This window comes from Lissotriton helveticus, chromosome 3_1, assembly GCF_964261635.1.
Source record: "Lissotriton helveticus chromosome 3_1, aLisHel1.1, whole genome shotgun sequence".
Lineage (NCBI taxonomy): Eukaryota > Metazoa > Chordata > Amphibia > Caudata > Salamandridae > Lissotriton > Lissotriton helveticus.
Genome location: NC_136061.1, coordinates 809,689,146 through 809,710,767, shown reverse-complemented (window position 1 = coordinate 809,710,767; position 21,622 = coordinate 809,689,146). Strand labels below are relative to the sequence as shown.

At 46.2% G+C, this 21,622-nt stretch overlaps 1 protein-coding gene across 2 annotated transcripts in view; it reads right to left on the bottom strand.

Annotated features, from left to right (window-relative positions):
• The window catches only part of HPS5 (HPS5 biogenesis of lysosomal organelles complex 2 subunit 2), a 594,029-nt gene that overhangs the window by 278,727 nt on the left and 293,680 nt on the right, over positions 1 to 21,622 (bottom strand). For both annotated transcript variants that reach the window (XM_078681077.1, XM_078681076.1), the window contains exon 12: positions 15,870 to 16,029. In XM_078681077.1, coding sequence (XP_078537203.1) covers positions 15,870 to 16,029 — 160 coding nt within the window. The remainder of the gene's footprint in view (positions 1 to 15,869; positions 16,030 to 21,622) is intronic.

The window sequence follows — 21,622 nt, the reverse complement described above, 5'->3', positions numbered from 1 at the left end:
AGTATTTATCCAGTTGTTTTTGGAGCTGTACTAGGGTTCTGGCAAGTATAACAGAGTCATCAGCATATAGTAGTGCTGGAATAGGGCGGTGGTTGATGGTAGGAAGGTCCTGGCTCCCTTCTAACAAGGCTGTTTCCAGCCCGTTAGTGTAAAGATTAAACAAGAAGGGGGCCAGGACACAACCCTGTCTGACTCCTCGTGTGATAGGGAATGAGGATGACAATTCTCCTCCCATCCCGTACCTCACGCAAGCTGAAGCATCAGAATAAAGCTCGCGCAGGAACTTGATGAGCGGAGGATCAACACCCATCCCTTCCAAAATGGACCACAACCTGGCATGAATCACACAGTCAAACGCCGCGCTAAGATCGACGTAGACCAGATATAAATTGCCCCGTTTTACTTTCACGTACTTTCCAATTAAAAGGGTTAAATTTAAAGCCTGTTCGACAGTACCCAATCCCTCCCGGAAACAAGTTCTGGACAGGTCTGCCCTTTTGCTCATTCCACTCAGACTGATTGAGTCAATGTCTTTGTCACAAAACGTGAGCAGGAAGGTGTTGGGGAGCTCTCGTCAGGAACGCCAAAAACAAAACCACAAAGATGAGGTAGGCTGCCTCATTTAACTACCAGTTAAAATGTGAAAGGTAGGCCTTCTAGAGAAAAATGGACCAGGAAAGGGCAGAGAGAAACTCCCTAGGTTTAAAGAGGTCATCTGTTCTCCCTCCTTAACGCTCCTCAATCATGCCCACTACAGAATATCCCTAGAATTTTCTAGGGGGAAGTAATGCTGTCTACATTTGCTGTCTGTGTTTTCCCTCTAACACCCTTTCTTATGGACCTCTATAATATATCAAATACAAAACCTGAGCAGGAGTTCCACAAGCATCTTCTACACACAAGCAACGCACACACATGACATCCATGTCCCACATGAATGCGTAACTGACACTGTTGCAAGGAACTGGAAGATCAAATTTCAGAACTCAGGACAGGATTGTAGGCCACTCTCCCTCACAGGCAACAGGCAGAAACGTTCATGCTTCTAGAGTCATGTTACTTCCACCACTGTCAGTTCACGACAGCCTGGAGAGAATCACACTGCTGCAAAGGAGGGTGCACATGGTGTGCCCATTTGACCACAAAAGCCCAGCTCTTCTCGATCCATGTCACAAGACTGCCTCCAACGCACACGTACAATTGTTGTGTGTGCTGAGTTAACAGTCAGAAAGCAACAACTTATTATAGGCAGAGATATGCACACTCCAAGTCCATTGTGAGGGCTTTCCTCTGTCCTACCAGCCGCCTAAGAGGAAAATCCTCACACACTATGCAGAAAGCTATGACAAATAATGATGTGGTCATGCATGCTGACCAACCCCATGGGTACCCAGAGAAAATTGGTCTTAACCATGTCCAGACTCTACCCCCAAAATGGTAGACCAGAAAAGGCCCTAAGCCTTACAATATAAGCAGGAGGTAGCAGTTTCTCAATATTAACTCAAACGATAAGGATCAGGAAATGTGTTGATTTTTATTATTATTATTGAGATTAAATGCTGTTTGGTGAGTGTGAAACCGACGCTGGAGAGTCTCCTGGAGACAGTAACAGAATACAAATGAACGAGAGTCCAGCTCTACAGCAAGGCTGTTTTAAACACATGTTTAACTTTCCAAACTGAAGAAAAGTACTTACAGTAAAGATGGTTAGGGCGAAAGCATTTAAACATATGGCTATCAGAACATGAAAGGTCTATACACCCCTTTTTTAGATTTGCATTTAGGCATTTCAAACAAATAAGTAGCTATGAATTTGATCTGAATTGACACTTGCGGTCTAGGTTAAAAAAGCTTCTTTCCCTGCTGAGCGAGCATGTTTATGGAAAAGTCTATGCATAATACATGTCTTAGAGCCATATATCCGTCAGCTCCTGGATATCTCGTTTGAGACTTACACTGTCCCAGATGCCTGGAAATGAGCGGTAGTTCTTCCTCTCCAAAAAAAGCCCAATATCAGCTATGATAGGTTAGACAATCTTCGCCCTATTTCCCTCTTGCCATACATGGCAAAGATTGCAGAAAAAATTGTAAACCTTCAGCTGATGGGCTTTGTAGAGGAAGCTTCTCTACTCCATGACTCTCAATTTGGCTTCCGCCCACGGCATTCGACGGAGTCAGCATTGCTCATGGCAGTAGAGTCTATACGGCAGGGAGTGGATGAGGGCCAAACCATGGCCCTGATCCTCTTGGACCTAAGCGCAGCATTCGACACTGTAGCTCATTCCACCTTGCTACAGTGTCTGAATGATGGAGGGGTGTCAGGAGCTGCGCTTGGATGGATCCGGTCCTTCCTGTCAGGCAGATGCTTCCAAGTCCGCCAGGGAGAGTGCTATTACAGGGAGATTGAGTTGGGCCAGGGCGTGCCGCAGGGCTCGTCCCTGAGTCCGACCCTGTTCAATCTATATGTCTCCCCGCTGGCGGCCATAGTTGAAAGCTATGGATTACGTCTTGTGTCCTATGCCGACGACACGCAGCTGGTAATATCCCTCTCGCGTGCACCTGGTCTAGTGGCGGACAAGTTCAGAGTCTGCATGCAAGAACTGGCAGCCTGGATGTCCGCCAACTGCCTGAAACTTAATGGCAGTAAGACCGAGGTGCTCGTGGTGGGGGGAAGCCCATCTGCCTGGTCGTCGGCATGGTGGCCATCCTGCCTAGGAGAGGTACCTGTTCCCCGCCAGGAGGTAAGGAACCTGGGGGTATGGCTGGATGTTGATCTCGCCTTTGGCTCCCAGGTCAGCCGAGTGGTGGGGACATGCTTCGGTGTTTTAAAAACTCTGAGGAAGGTCCTGGATCTCCTGCCTATCACAGCTCGCCGGACGCTGGTGCATGCTTTAGTCACCTCGCGCCTGGATTACAGCAATTTGCTGTACCTGGGGGCCACGGGAAAGGCTATCAACCGCCTCCAGGTGTTGCAAAATGCTGCCGCTCGCCTTGTTTTGAGGCTTCCTAGAAGATCTTCCTCCAGGGCAGCGCTCCAGGCTTTGCACTGGCTTCCGGTTAGGAGCAGGGTGGAATTCAAGGCTCTTGCCACATGTCACCGCATTCTGAGAGGCAAAGCCCCTGCCCTGTTACAGAGTTTGGTTACTTGGTACGAGCCTACAAGGAGTTTGCGCTCCTCCTGCACAGGACTTCTGAAAATCCCCAAAATAAAGAAAGCACGTATGGGGGGCAGATCATTCAGATATCTGGCCGCTAAGCGGTGGAACGACCTGCCGCCAGAATTACGTTTGGAGCATTCAGAATCCTTGTTTAGGCGGAAACTTAAGACTCATCTCTTCAGACGCTAAGTAACCGTGATGGCTGTTTAGACTGTTTACCCTACTTACCATAGCGCGGGGACACGCCTATGGGCGTAAACCAGGCGCTTTATAAAACTCCCTAATAATAATAATAATAATAAAGGTTTAAAAATAAATCTCTTGTAAATCGGGTGCCAGTAGAGGTGAAGAAGATATTGTGAAATGTAATCAAACTCAATGAGGTGAAATATCACCATACAATCACATTTTTAAAGTGTAGTAATTGTTGGATAGTGATTTTGGGGAGTGTCAAATTTACTGAATTTTCAAAGTCAATATGCGATAAAAAAATTAACAGCTATGATGGGGTGAAAAGGAAAAATCAAATGGAGAATGCATAGATGCAGGAAATGGTTAAACACACAAGATGATGGACGGAATGTTGCAGAATGGCAAAAGATTCACCCCAGTCACAGATCTGGGTTTAATCCATCGTTATTTCGCTCACTAAGCCACCCCAGTTCAGACATGGCCATATGCAAATCAGTCTTGACCCTGTGCCTCATGGGAACAGTCCAGCCCGAACTGCCAAGCCATGTCTTCCCTGGACCGGAATCAAGCATCATAGGACCGGTTTCTGGCTATCAGCTGTCTTCAGCCAGGATAGCTTGACTCCAGTAGCTTAGTGAGCACGGGACCCACGTCTGGGCATACCCTACCCACATAGGGTGAACAGCAAAACACACAAGATGATCGACGGAATGTTGCAGAATGGCAAAACATTCACCCCAAGTCACTATCTGGGTTTAATCCATCGTTATTTTGCTAACCAAGCCACCCCAGTTCAGACATGGCCATATGCAAATCAGTCTTGACCCTGTGCCTCATGGGAACAGTACAGCCCGAACTGCCAAGCCATGTCTTCCCTTGACCGGAATCAAGCATCCTAGGACCGGTTTCTGGCTATCAGCCGTCTTCAGCCAGGATAGCTTTACTCCAGTGGCTTAGTGAGCACACAGTAACCATAATGACCTAGAGGGAGGTGGTTACTATTGGGGGAGTTGTCTTTGGAACTCCCAACATTTCACAATAAAATCAGCCATAGTAAAGTCCTAATAGTACCTAAGAAAAAACACGCACAGATTCTGTATCAGAAGATCTAAAACATCATTTGGTTCACTTAATTTATTTATCTCCCACAGCCCAAATTCCGAATAGCTACCAAGATTTATAGTGAGAGGGTGGGAAAAATATGTTGCCCGGGCCTTGCAAATGCCTTTATTAGACACTGCATTAGGGGCATGTCAAGAGAAGATACTTAATCCAGCTGGTGCATCACTGTGTGTGAGCAGCATGCTGGAGAATCAAGACTACGCAGCCGTGGTATTCGGTATCCTGACCTTCAAGGGTGCCTTCCAAGGGCTGAGAAAAACTTTGGGAACAAGCACTTATTCTTTTACATATTAGGCACCTAAAACATTGGGTGTTCCTACAGCAGTCCACAGACCCTGTTAGATTACCACCCACACTCAAGTTATGGTCAACTCAGCCCAGGGCTGTTGAGTGATTGCCAGCAGTAAAGTGTAGAAAGCGAGTACCCTATCCGATTGGTTGAAAGGATGGCCATTAACATTGCTGAAAATTACACGAATTTGATTGGGAACCCTTTTCGCCAATCAGAACTACTACTCATATTGCAGTTCTTTGGACTGAGTTTTGCGTTTTGGTGAATTCCGAAGGCATGTAGTTTTCTTTGTCTTGGGAGAGAAATCTGCCTTTTCCTTAACTAATTTTCAAACCGAATTCTGCTCTGCAAATGAAATTAAAATGGGAGATTTCAACAGTTCTGCTTTTCCATTACAATCTTCACCCACTCCTTATGAACAAACAGGTGCAGTCTTTGGTGGCGAGGCTCCATCAGCGGGTTGGATGGATTTGGTTACGTCTCAGAGTCGGTATAGAAGCACAAGCATTTGCAAAGCAATAGGTCTCACAGTTACGAGAGTTTCAGCTATTGACATTCTAAATAACAATGCCTTTTATTTATGTTTATAAAACAAAAATAAAAGGCATTATTATTTGCAATGTCAATAGCTCAAACTCGCGTAAATGCGAGACCTATTGCATTGCAAATGCTTGTTTAAAGATTGTGGCTACTGTTTGACCAGGGCTCACACCCCAGACAACCAACAACCTAATTTATTTCAGCTCTGGTTTTCAGTGAGGGTCGACTGAAAACATTGTTATATGTTACAATGCAGTACTAGTGAGCAGCTTTTACTAGAAAGCTATTTAAATAACATGTTTGATACTGGGTTTAAAAAAAGTATTTTTATTTATTTCCTTAGTGCCTCAACTGCGTTTCTATATTGATGAACAAAGTCATGTTATGCTTCTCCGATGATGCTGAATTGAGTCCTCCTATTTTTGTGATATATCCCGCTTTTAGGCTTCAAAATCTGGTCATCCTATTCTAAGATCATTTTTAAAATACATCACTTTAATAAACGCCTCTCATTGCAGTGATATAATCCGCATGTTAAACATACGCACCTTTTTTTGGAGGGAGATTACCACAGTGTCCCCTGCGTTTGTGCAGGTTTACATGACAAACATTTCCAAGGCTTGGCTCCTGCCGGGTTCTTCGAGCCAGCACCTAGCCTGGCTCGGCTCCCGCTGTTAACTTGGTATAGTGATGTATCTGTTACTCCATGTTAAATAGTGAAAAGCAGAGGGAAGGACTGGTGTGTTAAAATACGAGTTAATGCCACATTTTTAGCGTGCTTTATGCCTCTTGCTATGCCAGAGGCGCGTTATCCGACGTTACCCTGCGGGGTGGGCCAGTGCTTGGTTGGAGGGAGCTGTACTTGCAATGAAATCTATGTGGGGAGAGTTTTGGTGTTACTCTTTGAGGTTGGTGACGAGTGGTGCTTGGATCCTGTCTTAAATCACAGCGCCGAACAGTGAGCTGGAGGAAAAAAGCGCTTGGGGTGTACACATGTCAGCAGGTATGAGCTACTCAGGAGGTCCCATGAGATGGTTTTTAGGTGACCACCGACCATCACACACCTCCTGTGCGGAATGCAGCAGTAAGTAAACGCAACCACTCTATATATTTCTGGAGTGTAAGAGGGGGCTGCTGGGGGGATCTGCATTAAAGCCCCCACTGGAGCAAGCTTTGAATGGATGCTGGAACAGAGGCACGTTGACAGCGTTCACCTCTGCAGCTGGTGACAGGCGCGTGCTGGACCAGAAGGGATGGGCTACATTAACGTCACCCTCGATGGCAGCCGTATTACCTGGAAGCTGCCCAGTCATGGTGCTAGGTGGACATTGGATGTGTCCCCCCAGTACTGAGTGAACTGGCTTAGGACTGTTGGGGCCTCTCTGATTGTACATCCACGTCCTATTGCTTTTTCTGTTGTTACCAGCAGCCGGGTGTATTTTAGGAGACCGCCCCCTTCAAAGGGCAAGGCTAATGCAAGCCCTGCAGTGTCTGAAGGCGGTCGTGGAGCCCACAAGCAGAGTAGTCTTTGTGAATTCCTGGAGGTGACCTTGTTCTGGTGTCTGGCTCGGAGCGCACTTGGGTTGGGGGCTTTCCTCCGAATTCAGGTGGTGACCATCCTTCTGATGCATCATGCTCCTGTCTATACGAGGCATGATCCATAAGCCTTGGATGGTGACATGCCAGGGTTGGCAGGCACAGAAATCGATTAAACGAAACGGATACCGTGAATGACAGCACAGCGCACTGTCTGCACGTAGCTGCACTATGCAACCATCTTAAGCCTGATGCGGTCTGCAATTTTAACCTTTGTTACCAACAAAAGAGTGCATCCTGGGACTTTTCACTGGTAGCATTGTAAGAATGGCCTCAGCGTGCAAAGTGTTAAAAATGTCTGAAGCCAGCCGGGTACATGAAAAGTAACGCTGCGCGGCCGTGAAAGCGAAAGTCGTCCCGATCGCGGTGAAAGAAAAAGTGATAACGATGACGCTTTGTGCTAGGCACACGAGGGATGCGCACGCAGCCTTGGAGAGGCGGAGCGAGGCGCACGCGCTTGTGCGCGTAACAGCAAGCTGGTGGCCGGAAAAAGCCCCTGAGTAGCACTTCAAAAACCTGCTTACTAAATATCTCGCCAGAGCAGCGCATGCGCTGGCTCAGGCGAGACCTAAAAATGAATGTCAGAATGCCATCTACATCACATACCTCCAGAAAAACTGAGAAATTCGCTGTCAAAACAGTTTGATGCACATTTTTCTATGGGAAGATCCAACTCTCCAAGATAGGGGTGTTGGTCATAGGAGAACAAAAAACAGGCATCGACTCATCTTCTACGTGGGGGCAAGAGCTAAACGGAACCTTTTTTCATGCAGCCTGTGCACCATCAGATGCTCACAGATGTATTTATGCACCTCATTACTCCCCGGAAAATACAAACCTAAGTGCTTGGTTGTTACGCGTGCAAGATCAAAATCATAGCAGTAGTCTTTAACAGAACCTGTCCCACGCTTCTCTTCAAATTAAAGTGCACAATGGTTGTTCGGTAACTTAAAGTAAACAGGGCACACTTGACTAGCAATGATCACCAACCAGAATAAAACCAACTTGAGCCTCCAGCGTCTGAATTCGGTAGTACTGCACCTCAATCTGCAATCCTTAAATAGGGGCGATGACATCAGGAAGGTTATATATAGAATGTAGAAGATACCCCTCTGTGGCCATTCACTGCATAACTCTAAAGCAGTAGTTCCACAAGTGAGCTGCACACATAGTACTTGAAATAGCTCTTACACACTTACATTTATGCTCTCATGCAAAATACAAAATGGATGGGCCGAGGACAAGCATGGCGTGAAGAAACAGCGCCAGCGATGCATCTACATATTTGTGCCACTCTGTTGCTGGAGACTGCTTTAGCTGACATCTTGGCTTGGATCTCCAACTTGGAGATTTTTGGGGGGACCACACATTTAGGTGTAGAAGGAGCCCCCTTCATTGGCCACATCATTCTACTCCGGCACCTCACTAATCCTCTTCAATATCTTCTGCCAGAAAGGGCATTCTTCCACAGTAAGGGAGCTTGGCAGACAGACCACATAGAGCATGCATGCCATTTGTTGCTTTCTGTTTTTCACAGCATGTGCACTGGACAAATGGGGATGAAATGTGTGTCAAAAAGGAATGGAGAAATGTAGGAAAGTGGGTTTCTGTTGCAATAACCCTCTCCCCCCTTTTTGCCAGACTACTGATGCACTTTTTCTTGGTGTGCCCTGGGTTGATGCTAATCAGGTTCCCAGGGCCTGTGTTCTTTCCCCAAAACAAACCGAATTGGCATCTCTGGCCACAGGTCAGCCCCTGGTAAATGGTACCACAGGTACCCAGGGCACTGTCACCAGGGAATACTGCTAAGGGCTACAGCACTTATTGTGCCACCCTTAGAGGCCCTGTACCTTTACACCCACACACTGCCTTTGCAGGATGCGTGTTTTGGTGCAGAACAAAGTAAAGCGTCAACATGGCACACATTCCTGTGTGCCATGCCTACAACCCACTGCCCTGGTATAGATCAGTCACTCCTCTAGCTGGGGGCCCTATTGCCAGTGGTGAGGGTACAGGTGCAAGAGCCCTGTCAGTGCAGTGTTGCCAATAAGAGTATATAGGAACGTATATAAGAGTATATTACGAACTCCACAGCACCATAATGGCCACACTGAAAACTGAGAAGTTTGGTATCAAACTTCTCAGCACATTAAACCCACACTGCTGCCAGTGTGGGATTTAATGAGAAATGGACACAGAGGCATCTTTGAGATGCCCCCTGAAAAACGACCAGCCTCTGGTGGGTTCCCGGACTGGTACACACCAGCCTGCCACCATGAGACATGTTTCTGGACCCCTAGGGTGGGAGCCTACGCTCCCAGATCCCAGAAACAAAGCCTTTCCTGGGCGGAGGTGTTAACACCTTCCCCAGGCCAGGAAGAGCCCTCTGTGGCAGGGGAGCTTCAAAGGCCTGGCAGCCTCTGTAATGCAACCCCCAGCCTCTCCTACTATCAGGAGCAGGCCCCCTTCCTGTCTCGCCTCCCTTTCAGCGAGAAGACAGGTGGGAAAAACTAGCTAGCCCACCTCTGCCAACCCAGCCCTCAGGTGGGGGAGGCGAGGTGAAGCCCACTCTCCACTGCTCGCCATCTTGTGGATGGCAAGCACTCCCCAATCAGGACTAGGGATTGGGCTCACCCCCCACTTGGGTTAGCCCACCATGGGTGTAGTCACCCTAAGGTCAGTAGCCCATTGGCTACTGACCTCAAGACCCCTAAAATTGCCCTTAAAGTATTTAGGGGGCAGCCCTCAACCAAGAAGGGAGATCCAGAAACGACAAAAAAAGAAGATAAAAAGAAGGATGAAAAGCCGTGCAGAGGTAACAAGAGGACGACGCTCACTGACTTGGCCCCAGCCCTACAGGCCTGTCTCCCCGCGAACCGGCTCCTGCGAAATCCCAGTGTGTCCTGCAGCCAGCAACCTCAAAAAACCCCGGAGGACCTGCCTGCCTTCACTTCAAAGACTGAATCTCCTGTGAACACCGGACTTGTTTAAACTGCAGCTTCTGGTGCCAGCCAGAAACTGCGAATCGAGCCCACTCTGCACCAGCCGAACCCTGCCTGAGCTCGAGTGGAAAAACACCACGAGGATGTACTCCGGCAATCCTGACCCGAGATCCGGCGACCCCTGACCTGCCTCAAGCCTCCTGACGATGCCTGCAGCCTCAATCCAGAGGACCCTTCCTATCGCGACCAGAGCGGGTAAGAAAATCCGACGTCCCAAGCCATCCCTGCACCCGAAGCCCCACAGCCTTGTGTGCCCAAACCAACGGTGCCTAACCAACCCTCAACATCCAAACTTATCCCTCGAAGTAGTGGTCACACCTAGAAGATTCTTGTCCCGAGCCTGCAGTGTTTCTTTGTCCTGGAGGTACTTAATTGGATACAACAGGCCACCTGACCTCAAAACAGCACCCTGCACCCGGCCGCCCTAGTGCCGCTGAGGGTGCACCTTTGGTGCTACTTTGGTCCCCAACTTGCCCTGAGCTAAAACCCTAGGAGCTTTGCTCCCACAACCTTGTGGCCTGCTTGCCAGCAGCCACCAACCGGAGACCCCCTATCCTCCATAGGATAACATTGGGCCTCAACACTCTGCAACTGGCTGCCCTAGTGCAGCTGAGGGTACAACTCCAGTGCATCACTACCCTGAGAGACCCCTGAGTCTAACCCAAGAACCTTAACTTCCACAGTTGTTTACTTACCTGCAAACCGATAACCTGTTGTTCCTCCATAGGATAACATTGACAAATAACCAAAAAGTTTTTTCTCACCTGTTTGCAGGACATGTGCCAGTGCTGGATCTAGGCCTCCAGCACAGTTAGAAAACGTAAAGTAAAAGTAACTTACCTGCAATTTGTTGACAAAGCCTATTCATTTCAATGTACATCTCCAAAAGGTTTTTAAGTGTGGAGTTTTAAAATCTAAAAATATTCTTTAAAAATCACACGAATAACAAAAACGCATTTACTCACCTGTTTACAGAAAATGTCCCAGTGCTGAATCTAGGCATCCAGCACTGAGTTAGAAAAAGTAATGTCAAAGTAACTTACCTGCATTTATTGAAAAAGCCTATCCATTCCAATGTACTGTATTTGCTAAGTGTTGCATACTACTGCTCCCCTGTAAATCAAACCAAGTACAATTTCTATTGCATTCTCAAACTGTTATATATCAAGTAACTTATTACTGAAAAAGATTAAATGCTTATCTGTGTCAGGCTTGCTTGGTTCTAAAAATAAACAGTATATTCTTATACAAAAACAGTTGGCCTAGAGTTCAGTTCTTGAGTGTGTGAATTCATTTGCCGACTGAGTGTGTACATTAAATGCTTAACACTGTCCTCTGAGACTGCCTTACTACTCGACCAAGCTACCACTATTAGACAGTAAGGTTCTATCTAACTTTAACCTCTACCTACCTCTGGGGACACTTGGACTCTATACACACTACACCTCATTTTAGTGTAGTATATATAGAGCCAGTTTCTTACAAGAAATAAATGTCTTGTAAGAAAATACTTAAAACATTCATCAAGTGAAACTTCAAAGGTGCAAAAAAACACATTTACTGAAGAAAAACGGGGTTGGAAGCCCCAGAAGTGTTATAAGATCCTCACATCACAAGTTGGAAATAATACCTGCTGACCGACAGCAGAAGGCAGTACAAGGCATGATGGGATAGGAAATGCTGCTATATTCTTAAAAGCTACTTATTTATTCCTTAGAATTACAGATTTGGTGCATATATAGCTGCATTTCTATAAGCTTTTTTCAGCTATTTGGTATAGAAGATTGACAGTATGCTGCAAAGAGGTTTTATCTTTTTCTTCTATGAGTGTTGGCATCCTATTGTTAGTACTATAAATAGATGGAGTGAAAAAACATTTGATATTTGGAAATATCTATGCTACAGATAGAAGGTTTTGTGCTTTTTAATTCACAGTTTATTGGCTCACGGTTGCACTTATTAATAATTTATATAAATGCATACCTTAATGCATTGTGGACATTTTCCATGATCCTGAACTGGGTGGGGCAATTTATAATGTTAATAATTATCAACAAATATCCTACAATGCAAAACTTAGGTTAATGGCCAAATTGACATTAGTGAATAGGATCCTAAGTTAGGATGGATAGCTTTGGTTAATTAACCATTTTTAGTAAGAAAACCTACTTGAACTCAGTCTTCAAGTAGTCCAGATGACGTTTTTGAACAACCTTGAATACTTAAGCCAACCATTTATACAGTTTCTTCTTTCCCTTCAACAGATTTTATTTATCCTTCTTTCTATTTGTTCCCAGCTATATACTTTCATAAAGCTTTTATATTTATCCTGCTTCCCTCTTTTTTTGTCCATTGTTCTCTTTCATCCTAATAAGTTATTCCATTACAGAATCTTTTGTTAATTAATGGTTATTTCACGACAGTTGTGTGGCATAATCCAAATACAAGTTTAGGAACACTTTGCTAATTCTTTTTCTTTGTTATGATCTCCAAAAATTTTAACTTGTTTTTCTTAGTACTATTTTTGTAATATAATCATTTCGACAGCTTTGAAGAAGTTACTACATCCGACCAAGTTAATAACATTTGTAAACACAATGCATGGATTCAATCTAATTCTACATTAATAGAGGGTTTAGAGTTTATCTCTTCAACACTGCATGCACAAAGCCACAGCAGAGTCTTGCTTGGGTGCCCATGATTTTTTTTTTCATATTAACACATTGTTATGGGTCCGTGCGGGCAGAGCTCAAAGGTAAAACCAATACAATGCAATCGGGTAAGGCGGAGGTAGGGGCAGGCAAGGAGACAAGCAACAGAAATATCATCAGTGAACGAGTGAATGTCAATTAGGGGGACAAAGACACATCAATGGTGACATCATGAGGGGGGGCACATATGTTGCCCCGATACGCATACCATTGGGACCAAATTCGACCCCATTTCTTGGTATGTTCCCGGGAAAGGTACACCATCTTCTCCCGGAACATACACCAGTCCATGTTGTCTTTCCATGTGGACAGGGTAGGTGGTCTATGCGAACCCCAGAGCTGGGCAATGTCCCTCTTAGCGACCATGTTACCAAGGGTCGCCCACGTGATTTGAGCTGAACTGTAGTCGTTAGGCTCCCAAACATTCAACAGACAACGCCTGGCCTCGGGCAGCAGGGACACACCTGTGACACTTCTCATAACGTCATGCACTCGAGTCCAGAACCTAACAATCTCCGGGCATTCCCACAGTATGTGAAGAAAGGAACCAGACATACCACAGCCACGCTTGCATAACCCATCCAAGGAAAACCCCATTCGAACCAAGCAGGGCCCCGTGATATACACTCTGTGAAGGATCTTTAGTTGAACGAACCGCAAGCGAGCAGGGATGGCGACCTCCTTAGGCGAGGACAAAGCCGATTGCCATCCCTCATCATCCAATTCAAGGCCATCAGCACACCATGCAGCTCGGAGGCTGATCAACAAGTCAGCTCTGCAGTTAATGAGTTTCTTATAAATCAGGGAGATCGTGCTGTCGGGCACGTGACCATCCAAAATGCGGTCCTCCAAGGGGGAAGACTCGGGAATATCGGTTCCCGCTGCAAACACAGACAACAAAGTGTGGCGGATTTGGGCATAACGAAAGAATTCAGTGTCACCAAGCCCATATTCCACCCGCAGCACATCAAACGTCTTAACACTACCCTTCGACCACAAATCGCCCACCCTACTAATACCAATCATGTCCCATTTATCAAAGCCTTTCGTTCTCCACAGCTGGCCCAAGCATTCCGAATCATACAAGGGGGTGGCCTGGGTAAATCTACCACACCAGCCCAAGGCCGCAGTCGCATCTCGCCACACTCTCACTGCAATCTTGGTGGGACCAGTCAGCACTCCGCGGCGAACTCTGGAGTACAACGCTCTGCTAAAGGTCCCCCCTGGCAGGATAAATCTATCCATGGAAAAAGCCGGGGCAGGGCCCGGTGCGTAAGTGGCATGATTAATGGCACTGAGCTGAGACGCCCAATAGTAACGTCTGATGTCTGGGAGGGCTACACCGCCATCGTACCACGGAAGTGTGACTTTGGAAAGGGCGATACGGGCACGTCCATCCCAGACAAGTTGCCTCTGTAGGCTTTCCACTTCACGAAAATATCCGGAGGCAATCGGATCAAAGGAGTTCTGAAGTGCGTACAGAAAGCGGGGCAATGACATCATTTTAAAAAGCGCCGCTCTACCGAGGGGCGATAGCAGCAACTTACGCCAGCGAGCCACATCAAGTTTAAGCCGCTGAAGAGGGGGTAACAAGTTAAGCTCATAGCGCCTGGAGGGGTCCAAAGAAACATAAATCCCCAAGTACTTGAAACCGGTCTCCGTTACTTGAATCGGAAATCTATGCGGCAGTGGAGGGAGATCTCCAGCCAAAACGTAAACGCAGGATTTAGCCCAATTAATAACAAGACCGGAGTTCCTACCGAAGGAAGCAAGAACATCAAAGAGCACATTGAGGGACTTTTTTGGGGAGGTGAGATATAGGAGGATGTCGTCCGCATATAGCGAGACTCGATCCTCAAAGTCAGGGGACCAACGGATGCCCCGCATAGAGGGTTCCCAACGGAGCCACTCCGCCAGTGGTTCAAGAGCGAGAGCAAAAAGCAAAGGAGACAGCGGACAGCCCTGTCGGGTGCCCCGGCCAAGCTCAAAAACGCAAGACACTCGTCCGTTAACAACCACCTGGGCCAGGGGACTCTCATAAAGAAGCTTCACCCAGGCTATGTAGCCCGGCCCAAACCCGAATTTCGAGAGGGCCGCCCAGAGGTAGGGACACTCGATAGTGTCGAAGGCCATGGTAGCGTCGAGAGAAGCCAAAATGGCCGGTTCAGTAAGCGTCTCAGCTCTCGCGAGAACCCCGTGGAGTCTACACAAGTTTAAAGCAGTGTTGCGATGCGGGATAAAACCGGATTGATCTGGATGAATCAGGTCCCCGATCACTGTGACTAAGCGATTAGCTAGCGTTTTAGCCAAGATCTTGGGTTCAGCGTTGAGCAAGGAAATAGGTCTATAGGAAGTCCAACGATCCCGAGGCTTACCCTCTTTGGGAATAACAACAATGGTAGCAAATCGTTGGTCAGGAGGGAGGGAGCCAGACTCCAAGGCCTCGAGAAACATGTCTCGCAAATAGGGCGCCATTTTGTCGGGTCGCAGCTTGTACAGTTCAATGGGCAAACCATTGGGGCCCAGTGCCTTGCCCGAGCGAAGGGAGCGGATAGCCACTGCGATTTCATCTACTGTGAGCGGGGCGTCCAGGAGGTTTCTGTCAGAGTCAGAGAGGCAAGGCAGAGCGATGTCTCGCAACAGCGAGCGAAAGTCGTCCTCATCCCTGTCACAGACGGAGGTGTACACAGTCTCAAAGTGATCCGCAAAGCACTGAAAATCCCAACCGGGTCAGTAACACACTCACCATCAAGCCTCGCAACAACGGGGACCACACGATTCACTCTCTCCTTCTTATCCAACCACGCTAGCAACTTACCGGCCTTATCACCCACATCATACAGTCGTCCCTGCTGCTCCCTATACATCACTTTCGCCGCATCCGTAACAAGAGCCTTATAGTCCGCTTGTTTCAAAGCAAGGGAATGTAACTTGGCGCCGGATACACCAAGTCGGAGATCGTACTCCAAGTCAGCGACCTCGGATTCCATGCGCACAATCTCCTCAGTGGCAGCCTTTTTAGCAGCAACGATAAGGGATAAAGACTGACCACGTATAACAGTTTTAAACGCTTCCCACAATGCGGGTGCCCATGATTTTACTATGACCCCCCAATCCTTCTAGCACCCACTTTCTAATCTCTTCCCATTCAGATATGCAAATGCTCTTACGTGGCTGAAAAAACCTGAATCGCCATTTTAAACCTCTAAATAAATGTGTTCCTCAGTCAGACCCTTCCTTCAATGTTCGTCCTTACCCATTTCTGCCTGTTCGTCTTCAGGATGTGAGGAAACGTCTTTAAGCCGCTCATCATCTGACATATTTTGGCTGTGCAAGGAGCCAGAGTCCTCATCTGATTGACTGCATCTTCGACTAATCACTCTGTAAATGCCAGAATCCAATACATTGAAGCTTTCCTGGGGAAAAAACATGGAGTCAAAATATAATAATGCATGTAGTTTTGTAAACAAAGATGTCACCGGATTTCCTGATATCCATGCCAAAGATTAAATATTGAGGTAACAGCAAACTTTGAGAAGAAATGAAATATCTCTTTTTTTCTCTTATTATTCTTATCACAAAAAGGGTGCCGGAAACATCAAAAACTGTTTTTCAAATGAAAATACAACACGTTGCTTCAAAGAACCACAGATTGCAAATTCTATTATAATTAATCACATTCACCAATTGCTGGTTTCTGTGTTTAATGCAGGAAAAGGAGCACCATGAGAGTAGACAAGTATATCAGGTTTGTTTTCTGATCCCTGCACCCCCGATCTCAACTGTTGTCACAAAGTACTGATAAAATTTCTTGAGAATAGTAAGGGGTGACGGGGGCTCTATCAAGCCCCATTACCTTCCAAATGGCAAGGATGGCGAATGTTTACACGGCGAGTCACAAAGTACATAATGTTATGTTAACCAATACTTGCAAAGCACACTATGGGAACATCATGGCTTTTTTTTAACCATTTTATCAACAATGGATAAGGGCTATTAGCACCTTTCCATCTGAGTTGGTCTACACGTTCAGGCGTTGTTGAAGAGCCCTATGGATTCACAGATTTCTTCAGGACGTATACAAGTCTGGCTTTTTTCAAATAGGTAATGCCAATGTGTAAACATATTAGATATGCGATGTCACTGTGCTCAATCCTGGTATTCGGGTAATAAAGACACAATTACTGGAAAACAGGGAGATCTAACTTGGTTATTTTCTCTAAGATACTCACTGTTAACCTGGGGAAGAGAAGGGGTGACACCCTGTAGTCCCACATTTGTCAAGGGTAGGCTACAGTTGCGCTTGCTGCCTTCATCCTCCCACTGACGATGATGCCATGCTTCATTATAGGGTCGCATCCTGGTCGATACAAACTGGGATGGACTTGACCATTTTCAAGGAAGCAAAGTGAGATAGTTACATGTGGGGGTCTTCTAGAAGATAAAAATACCTCAAAACACTTCGGTATCCCTTTTAATGATGAAGCATGCGACTATTAGAGTGGAAAACAAAATGCTATGTCTCCCCCTTTACCGTTTAACAATTCCCTGGTTGAATTTGGGTTTGGTAATTTGAAAAATCTTATTTACAGTCTGTTGCAATGTTGAGGGACTGTACTTTAGGTCCGCAGCAGCCAGGTGCAGTGAGTCTGGATTGTGATGTCACATCTGACCTTGATTCTTGGGAAGTTACAGGATTGGGTTGATATTTACTGGTGGTTCTATGGATAGATTCCATGTCCCCCTGTACCAAATCTGCACACCCATGCTTGGAGATTAGCACCTGCAAACAGTTCTTCTTCCCAACTTCCGGAAAACCCCACAGTATCAGGGGAAAAGCATAAGGGGAAAAGCATACCCAAATAGCCTTGACCAAGAAATCCAAAGTACTTCGCCCTGAATCCTGGAAAACCGCCACCTGCTTGACTAACCTTGGCATTTGGTACATCTGGTGTAGCAATAGATCCAGAGGAGGCGTCAATTACCTCGGCAGGACTCAAAAAATTCACTTGACTTCTCGCATTTGCGAGTCAGATTAATTCAGGACCAGCTATTTTTAGGTTCTACTCGCCCTTTCTGGCGAGTAGGAATACAAACTGACACTTGACCTCTGAAAGCAGAGGAAATGTGACAAGACAGCAAGATGTAAAGGCATATGTATTGCTCACAAAGTAAATGAGCAATAAAAATGCTTTTAAATCTTGTTAACTTGTCACATTTGCTCATCTTTCAAAGTCAGAGGTCAAGTGCATTTCAGTTAGGTCGAGGAGATTTTGTAGGTTACTAGACCTAGAGGTCTAGTGCATTTTTAATGATTTTTCGTGCCCTGATCGGGAATACCAACTCTATTAGTCTTGTGTTCAGCTCCCTTTCGTACCAGTCTAAATGTTCTCTCTCAATGTATTCTGCAGGCCTGGCACAAGCTGCCCTACAGAAAACGTTCTTTTGAAAAAACACTCAGTTGTTTATATTTTTTATATAGAGCTGCCATGTTGCCTGTTTGTAGGAAAGGGCCCCTTTTTGACATGGTCACCCCCACTTTTTTTCTGGTAGATTATATGATTTTTACTGAACGTGCAGTGTGTGTTCCTGCTAACCAGATCCCCAGTGCCAGAGCTCTTTCTCTAAACTGTGAAATTGTTCCCCCAATTGGCAAAACCTTTAAAACCCTCTTTAAGTCCTTAGCAAATGGTTCCCCGGTACCTAGTGTTTGAGGAACTAAAGAGAGTCCCTAAGGGCTGCTGCATGAATTGTGCCACCCCAACCCCAACCCCAACTCTTGTTGCTGATGTTTAGGAAATTCTGCTATTAAAGACTGCATGCCATCCTATAGTTCTTGCTGGTATCTTCTGAGCAGCACCACTGGGCTGGAATTTTTCTAATGGGCAGACGCTGCACCACACATTTTTTTATGGGCGGAATCACATTGTTTGTTCTTCCCTAGGGGAGCAAACGTTTCAGGGGCTGATGCACGTTTTTGCCAGACTGCTGTCACAATGACTGGCTGGTTTCAGGTCAGTCTTTAAAAAGTTCAGGATTTGTTGAGGTTCACATACTTTTCCATTAGGTGGGGGGTGACTGCTTTTGCTGTAGCCAAAAATTTTCATTTCTTATTTCTAGAATGCCTTGTGCTAGCGGAAACGGCGGCTTTGGTGATACTCCCGGGTATAGAGCCTCAACTATCACAGAAACAGATAGCTGAGGAGTCTGTAGTAGGATATTGAGGTTAGCAGCTGCTCTTGCTACGCTATGTTATGTGAACTTCTAAAGCGCGTGGCTACCCTAAGGCTTCCCAGCGCTAGCTGAGTCATGCCATTGCTTCGAATCAGGTCTGGACATAAGTAAAGAAGTTTTAGTGTAATGGTAGAGTCAAGCTTTAAGCGTTCCTCTGAACCAAGGCTCGATGTCTAAGCATCTTAATTCTATGGGCAGTGTGTTTCAGAGTTTGGGAATAAGAAATTAAAAGGACCTACTACCCCATCTGGCCCTGTGAATTATATTTGCCTTCAGGAGTCGGCTCATAGAGGATCACAGTGCCCTGCTGGGGTTGTAGGGAGTCACAAGTACCTTGATCATGGAGGATCCTTTGGAATTAAGACCTCTATGTGCTAGATGAAGAGTCTTAAATGTTATTCTTTCCTGAATGGGAAGCCAGTTGCCGCGTTTTGGATGACCTGGAGCCTTTTGATGACATATTTGGGGGAGCCTATATATATATAGGGACTTCCCGTAGTCCAACCCGGAGAGAACAAGGGATTGGACCACTATTCTGAACACACTCGGAAGGATGTCTATGATTTTGTGGAAAGGTCCGAGGGTGCCAAAGAAACTTGACGCAAGTTTTTTCCCTGTGCATTTATGGAGAGGGACTTGTCAAGTCACATCCTGAGGCATTTTATGGGGGAGGAGGGAGTAGGTGGATTGCCCAGACACTCTGGCCATTCTATAGATGGTTGGAGATCAGGTATGTTCCCCAGGCCTGGCAGTTCGGGCGGGACTGTTGCCAAGGGGAACAGGGTCAAGACTGATTTGCATATGGCTGGGTTTAAACTGGAATGGCATGGGGAGCAAAAAAACATAAGATTAGGCACAGATCTCAGTACTGGGGTGAATGTTTGACTTTGATGAGCATTCTGTCCATCAATTATTCTTTTTGCATTTGTCAGCCAGAGAGGGACAGGTATGCCCCGGCGTGGTCCCGAAATCTCCATGCCACTGGAGTCAAGCTAGCTCCCAGGATGCTTGTTTCCGGTCCAGGGAGGACCTGACCTAGTAGTTCGGGCAGGACTGTTCCCATGGGGAACAGGGTCAAGACTGATTTGCAGATGGCTGCGTTTAAACTGGAATGGCATGGGGAGCAAAAAAACGATGGACATTGATCAGCATTCTGTCCATCAATTGTTCTTTTTGCTTTTGTTCCCCAGAACCTTCAGCTCCGTCTTTTTCCTGTTCAGTTTTAAACAGCAATTTGCCATCCACTTGGACACAATTTCCAAGAAGGGACACAACTGACGGTGCTGTGAACCTTTCCCCGGAGAAAGGTAGCCGACCAGTTATGTTTCGTCAGTGTATGAGACAATCGATAGCCCAAAGCTCTTAAGAATATCCACTAGTGGGTGCTTGCACAGGTTAACAAGCATTTGCAATGCAATAGGTCTCGCATTTACGCGAGTTCGAGTTTTAACTATTGGCATTGTAAATCACAATGCGTTTTATTTATGTTTTAAAAACTTAAATAATAGGCAATGCCATTTTCAATGCCAATTGCTTAAATTCACGTAAATGCGAGACCTATTGCATTAGAAAAGGTAGGCATCACGGACATCGGGATGGAGGGAGTGGTGTGGGGGCTTGTTTAAGAAGGCACGGACAATAGGAGGGAGGGCGTGGAGGGGTGTTAAAGAAGGAACGGACAACTGGATTTTAAGAAGGCATGGACAACGGGAGGGCGTGCTGGGTAAAGAAGGCGCGGGGGAGTGGTGGTACAGAAGGCACGGAAGGCGGGAGGGACTTAGGGCGGGAGGGACTTCAGAGTTATAATGAAGGCACCAAGGAAGGAATGTAGGGAAGGCACGTCATGCCTGCAGAAAGAGAAACACGATAAACAAAACAGTGCTTAAAGAATAAATAACAGGTACCATGTTTCAACCGAAGTAAAAGGGCCAGCCATGGGAGGTGACAAATGAAGAGGAGGCTATACTAAGGAGGGACTAACAAGCCTATTTATGAATCAGAAGCAAGCATTTAGGAAGGACAATGTCACAAGCCAATGGCAAATATGGGCGGAGAGTGGGCGGGGATTGTATTACCTACTCCTCTACAACAAGTCTCCCAGAGCAGCGCATGCACTCTGACTCTAGGCTCGATATAAAAAATATGGGGCAGAGGGCAAAGCCCAGCGGGACCCTACACTTCGAGGGAAGGATGTCAGAGTAGGACGAGTTCTCCTAAATTTGGAATGATCTGTCCTTCAAGAAGGTGAGCCAATTAGGAGCAATGTCCTTTATTCCGGCTTCACCCATTCCGTGTATGAGAATCTCAAGATCGACCGTGTCGAACGCTGCTCTTCGGTTCAGGTAAATAATCGCAGCTGTTCCTCCCTGGTCCAGCAGCATTTTTAGGTCATCCATGACTGTGAGGGGGCAGTTTTTGTACTGTGATTTGGAGAGAATCCCATTCCCTCAGTCGTGGCCGCATTATTGTCCGTAAAATAATTAAAAAATGGTCTGTCTATGCCATAGGGCGTTTTTCTTTACTATGATTATATGGTCATTGTGTCCCGGGTAAAGGAGGTGTCCTCTGTCATGTGTTGGACCTTCTACTCTTTGCCTTAGCTGAATGGCGTCCAGGTCATGTATTATCCCTGCCACAAGCTAGTTGAACATTGAAGTCTCCAAGAAGGGTAATATTCGTCTTTTCAATTGCAGGAATGGCCATCAAACCTGGGAAGGCCTCAAACTTAAAGTAGGGTCCTAGGGGGTTTCTATAAATTAATACCCCAGAGAAAGT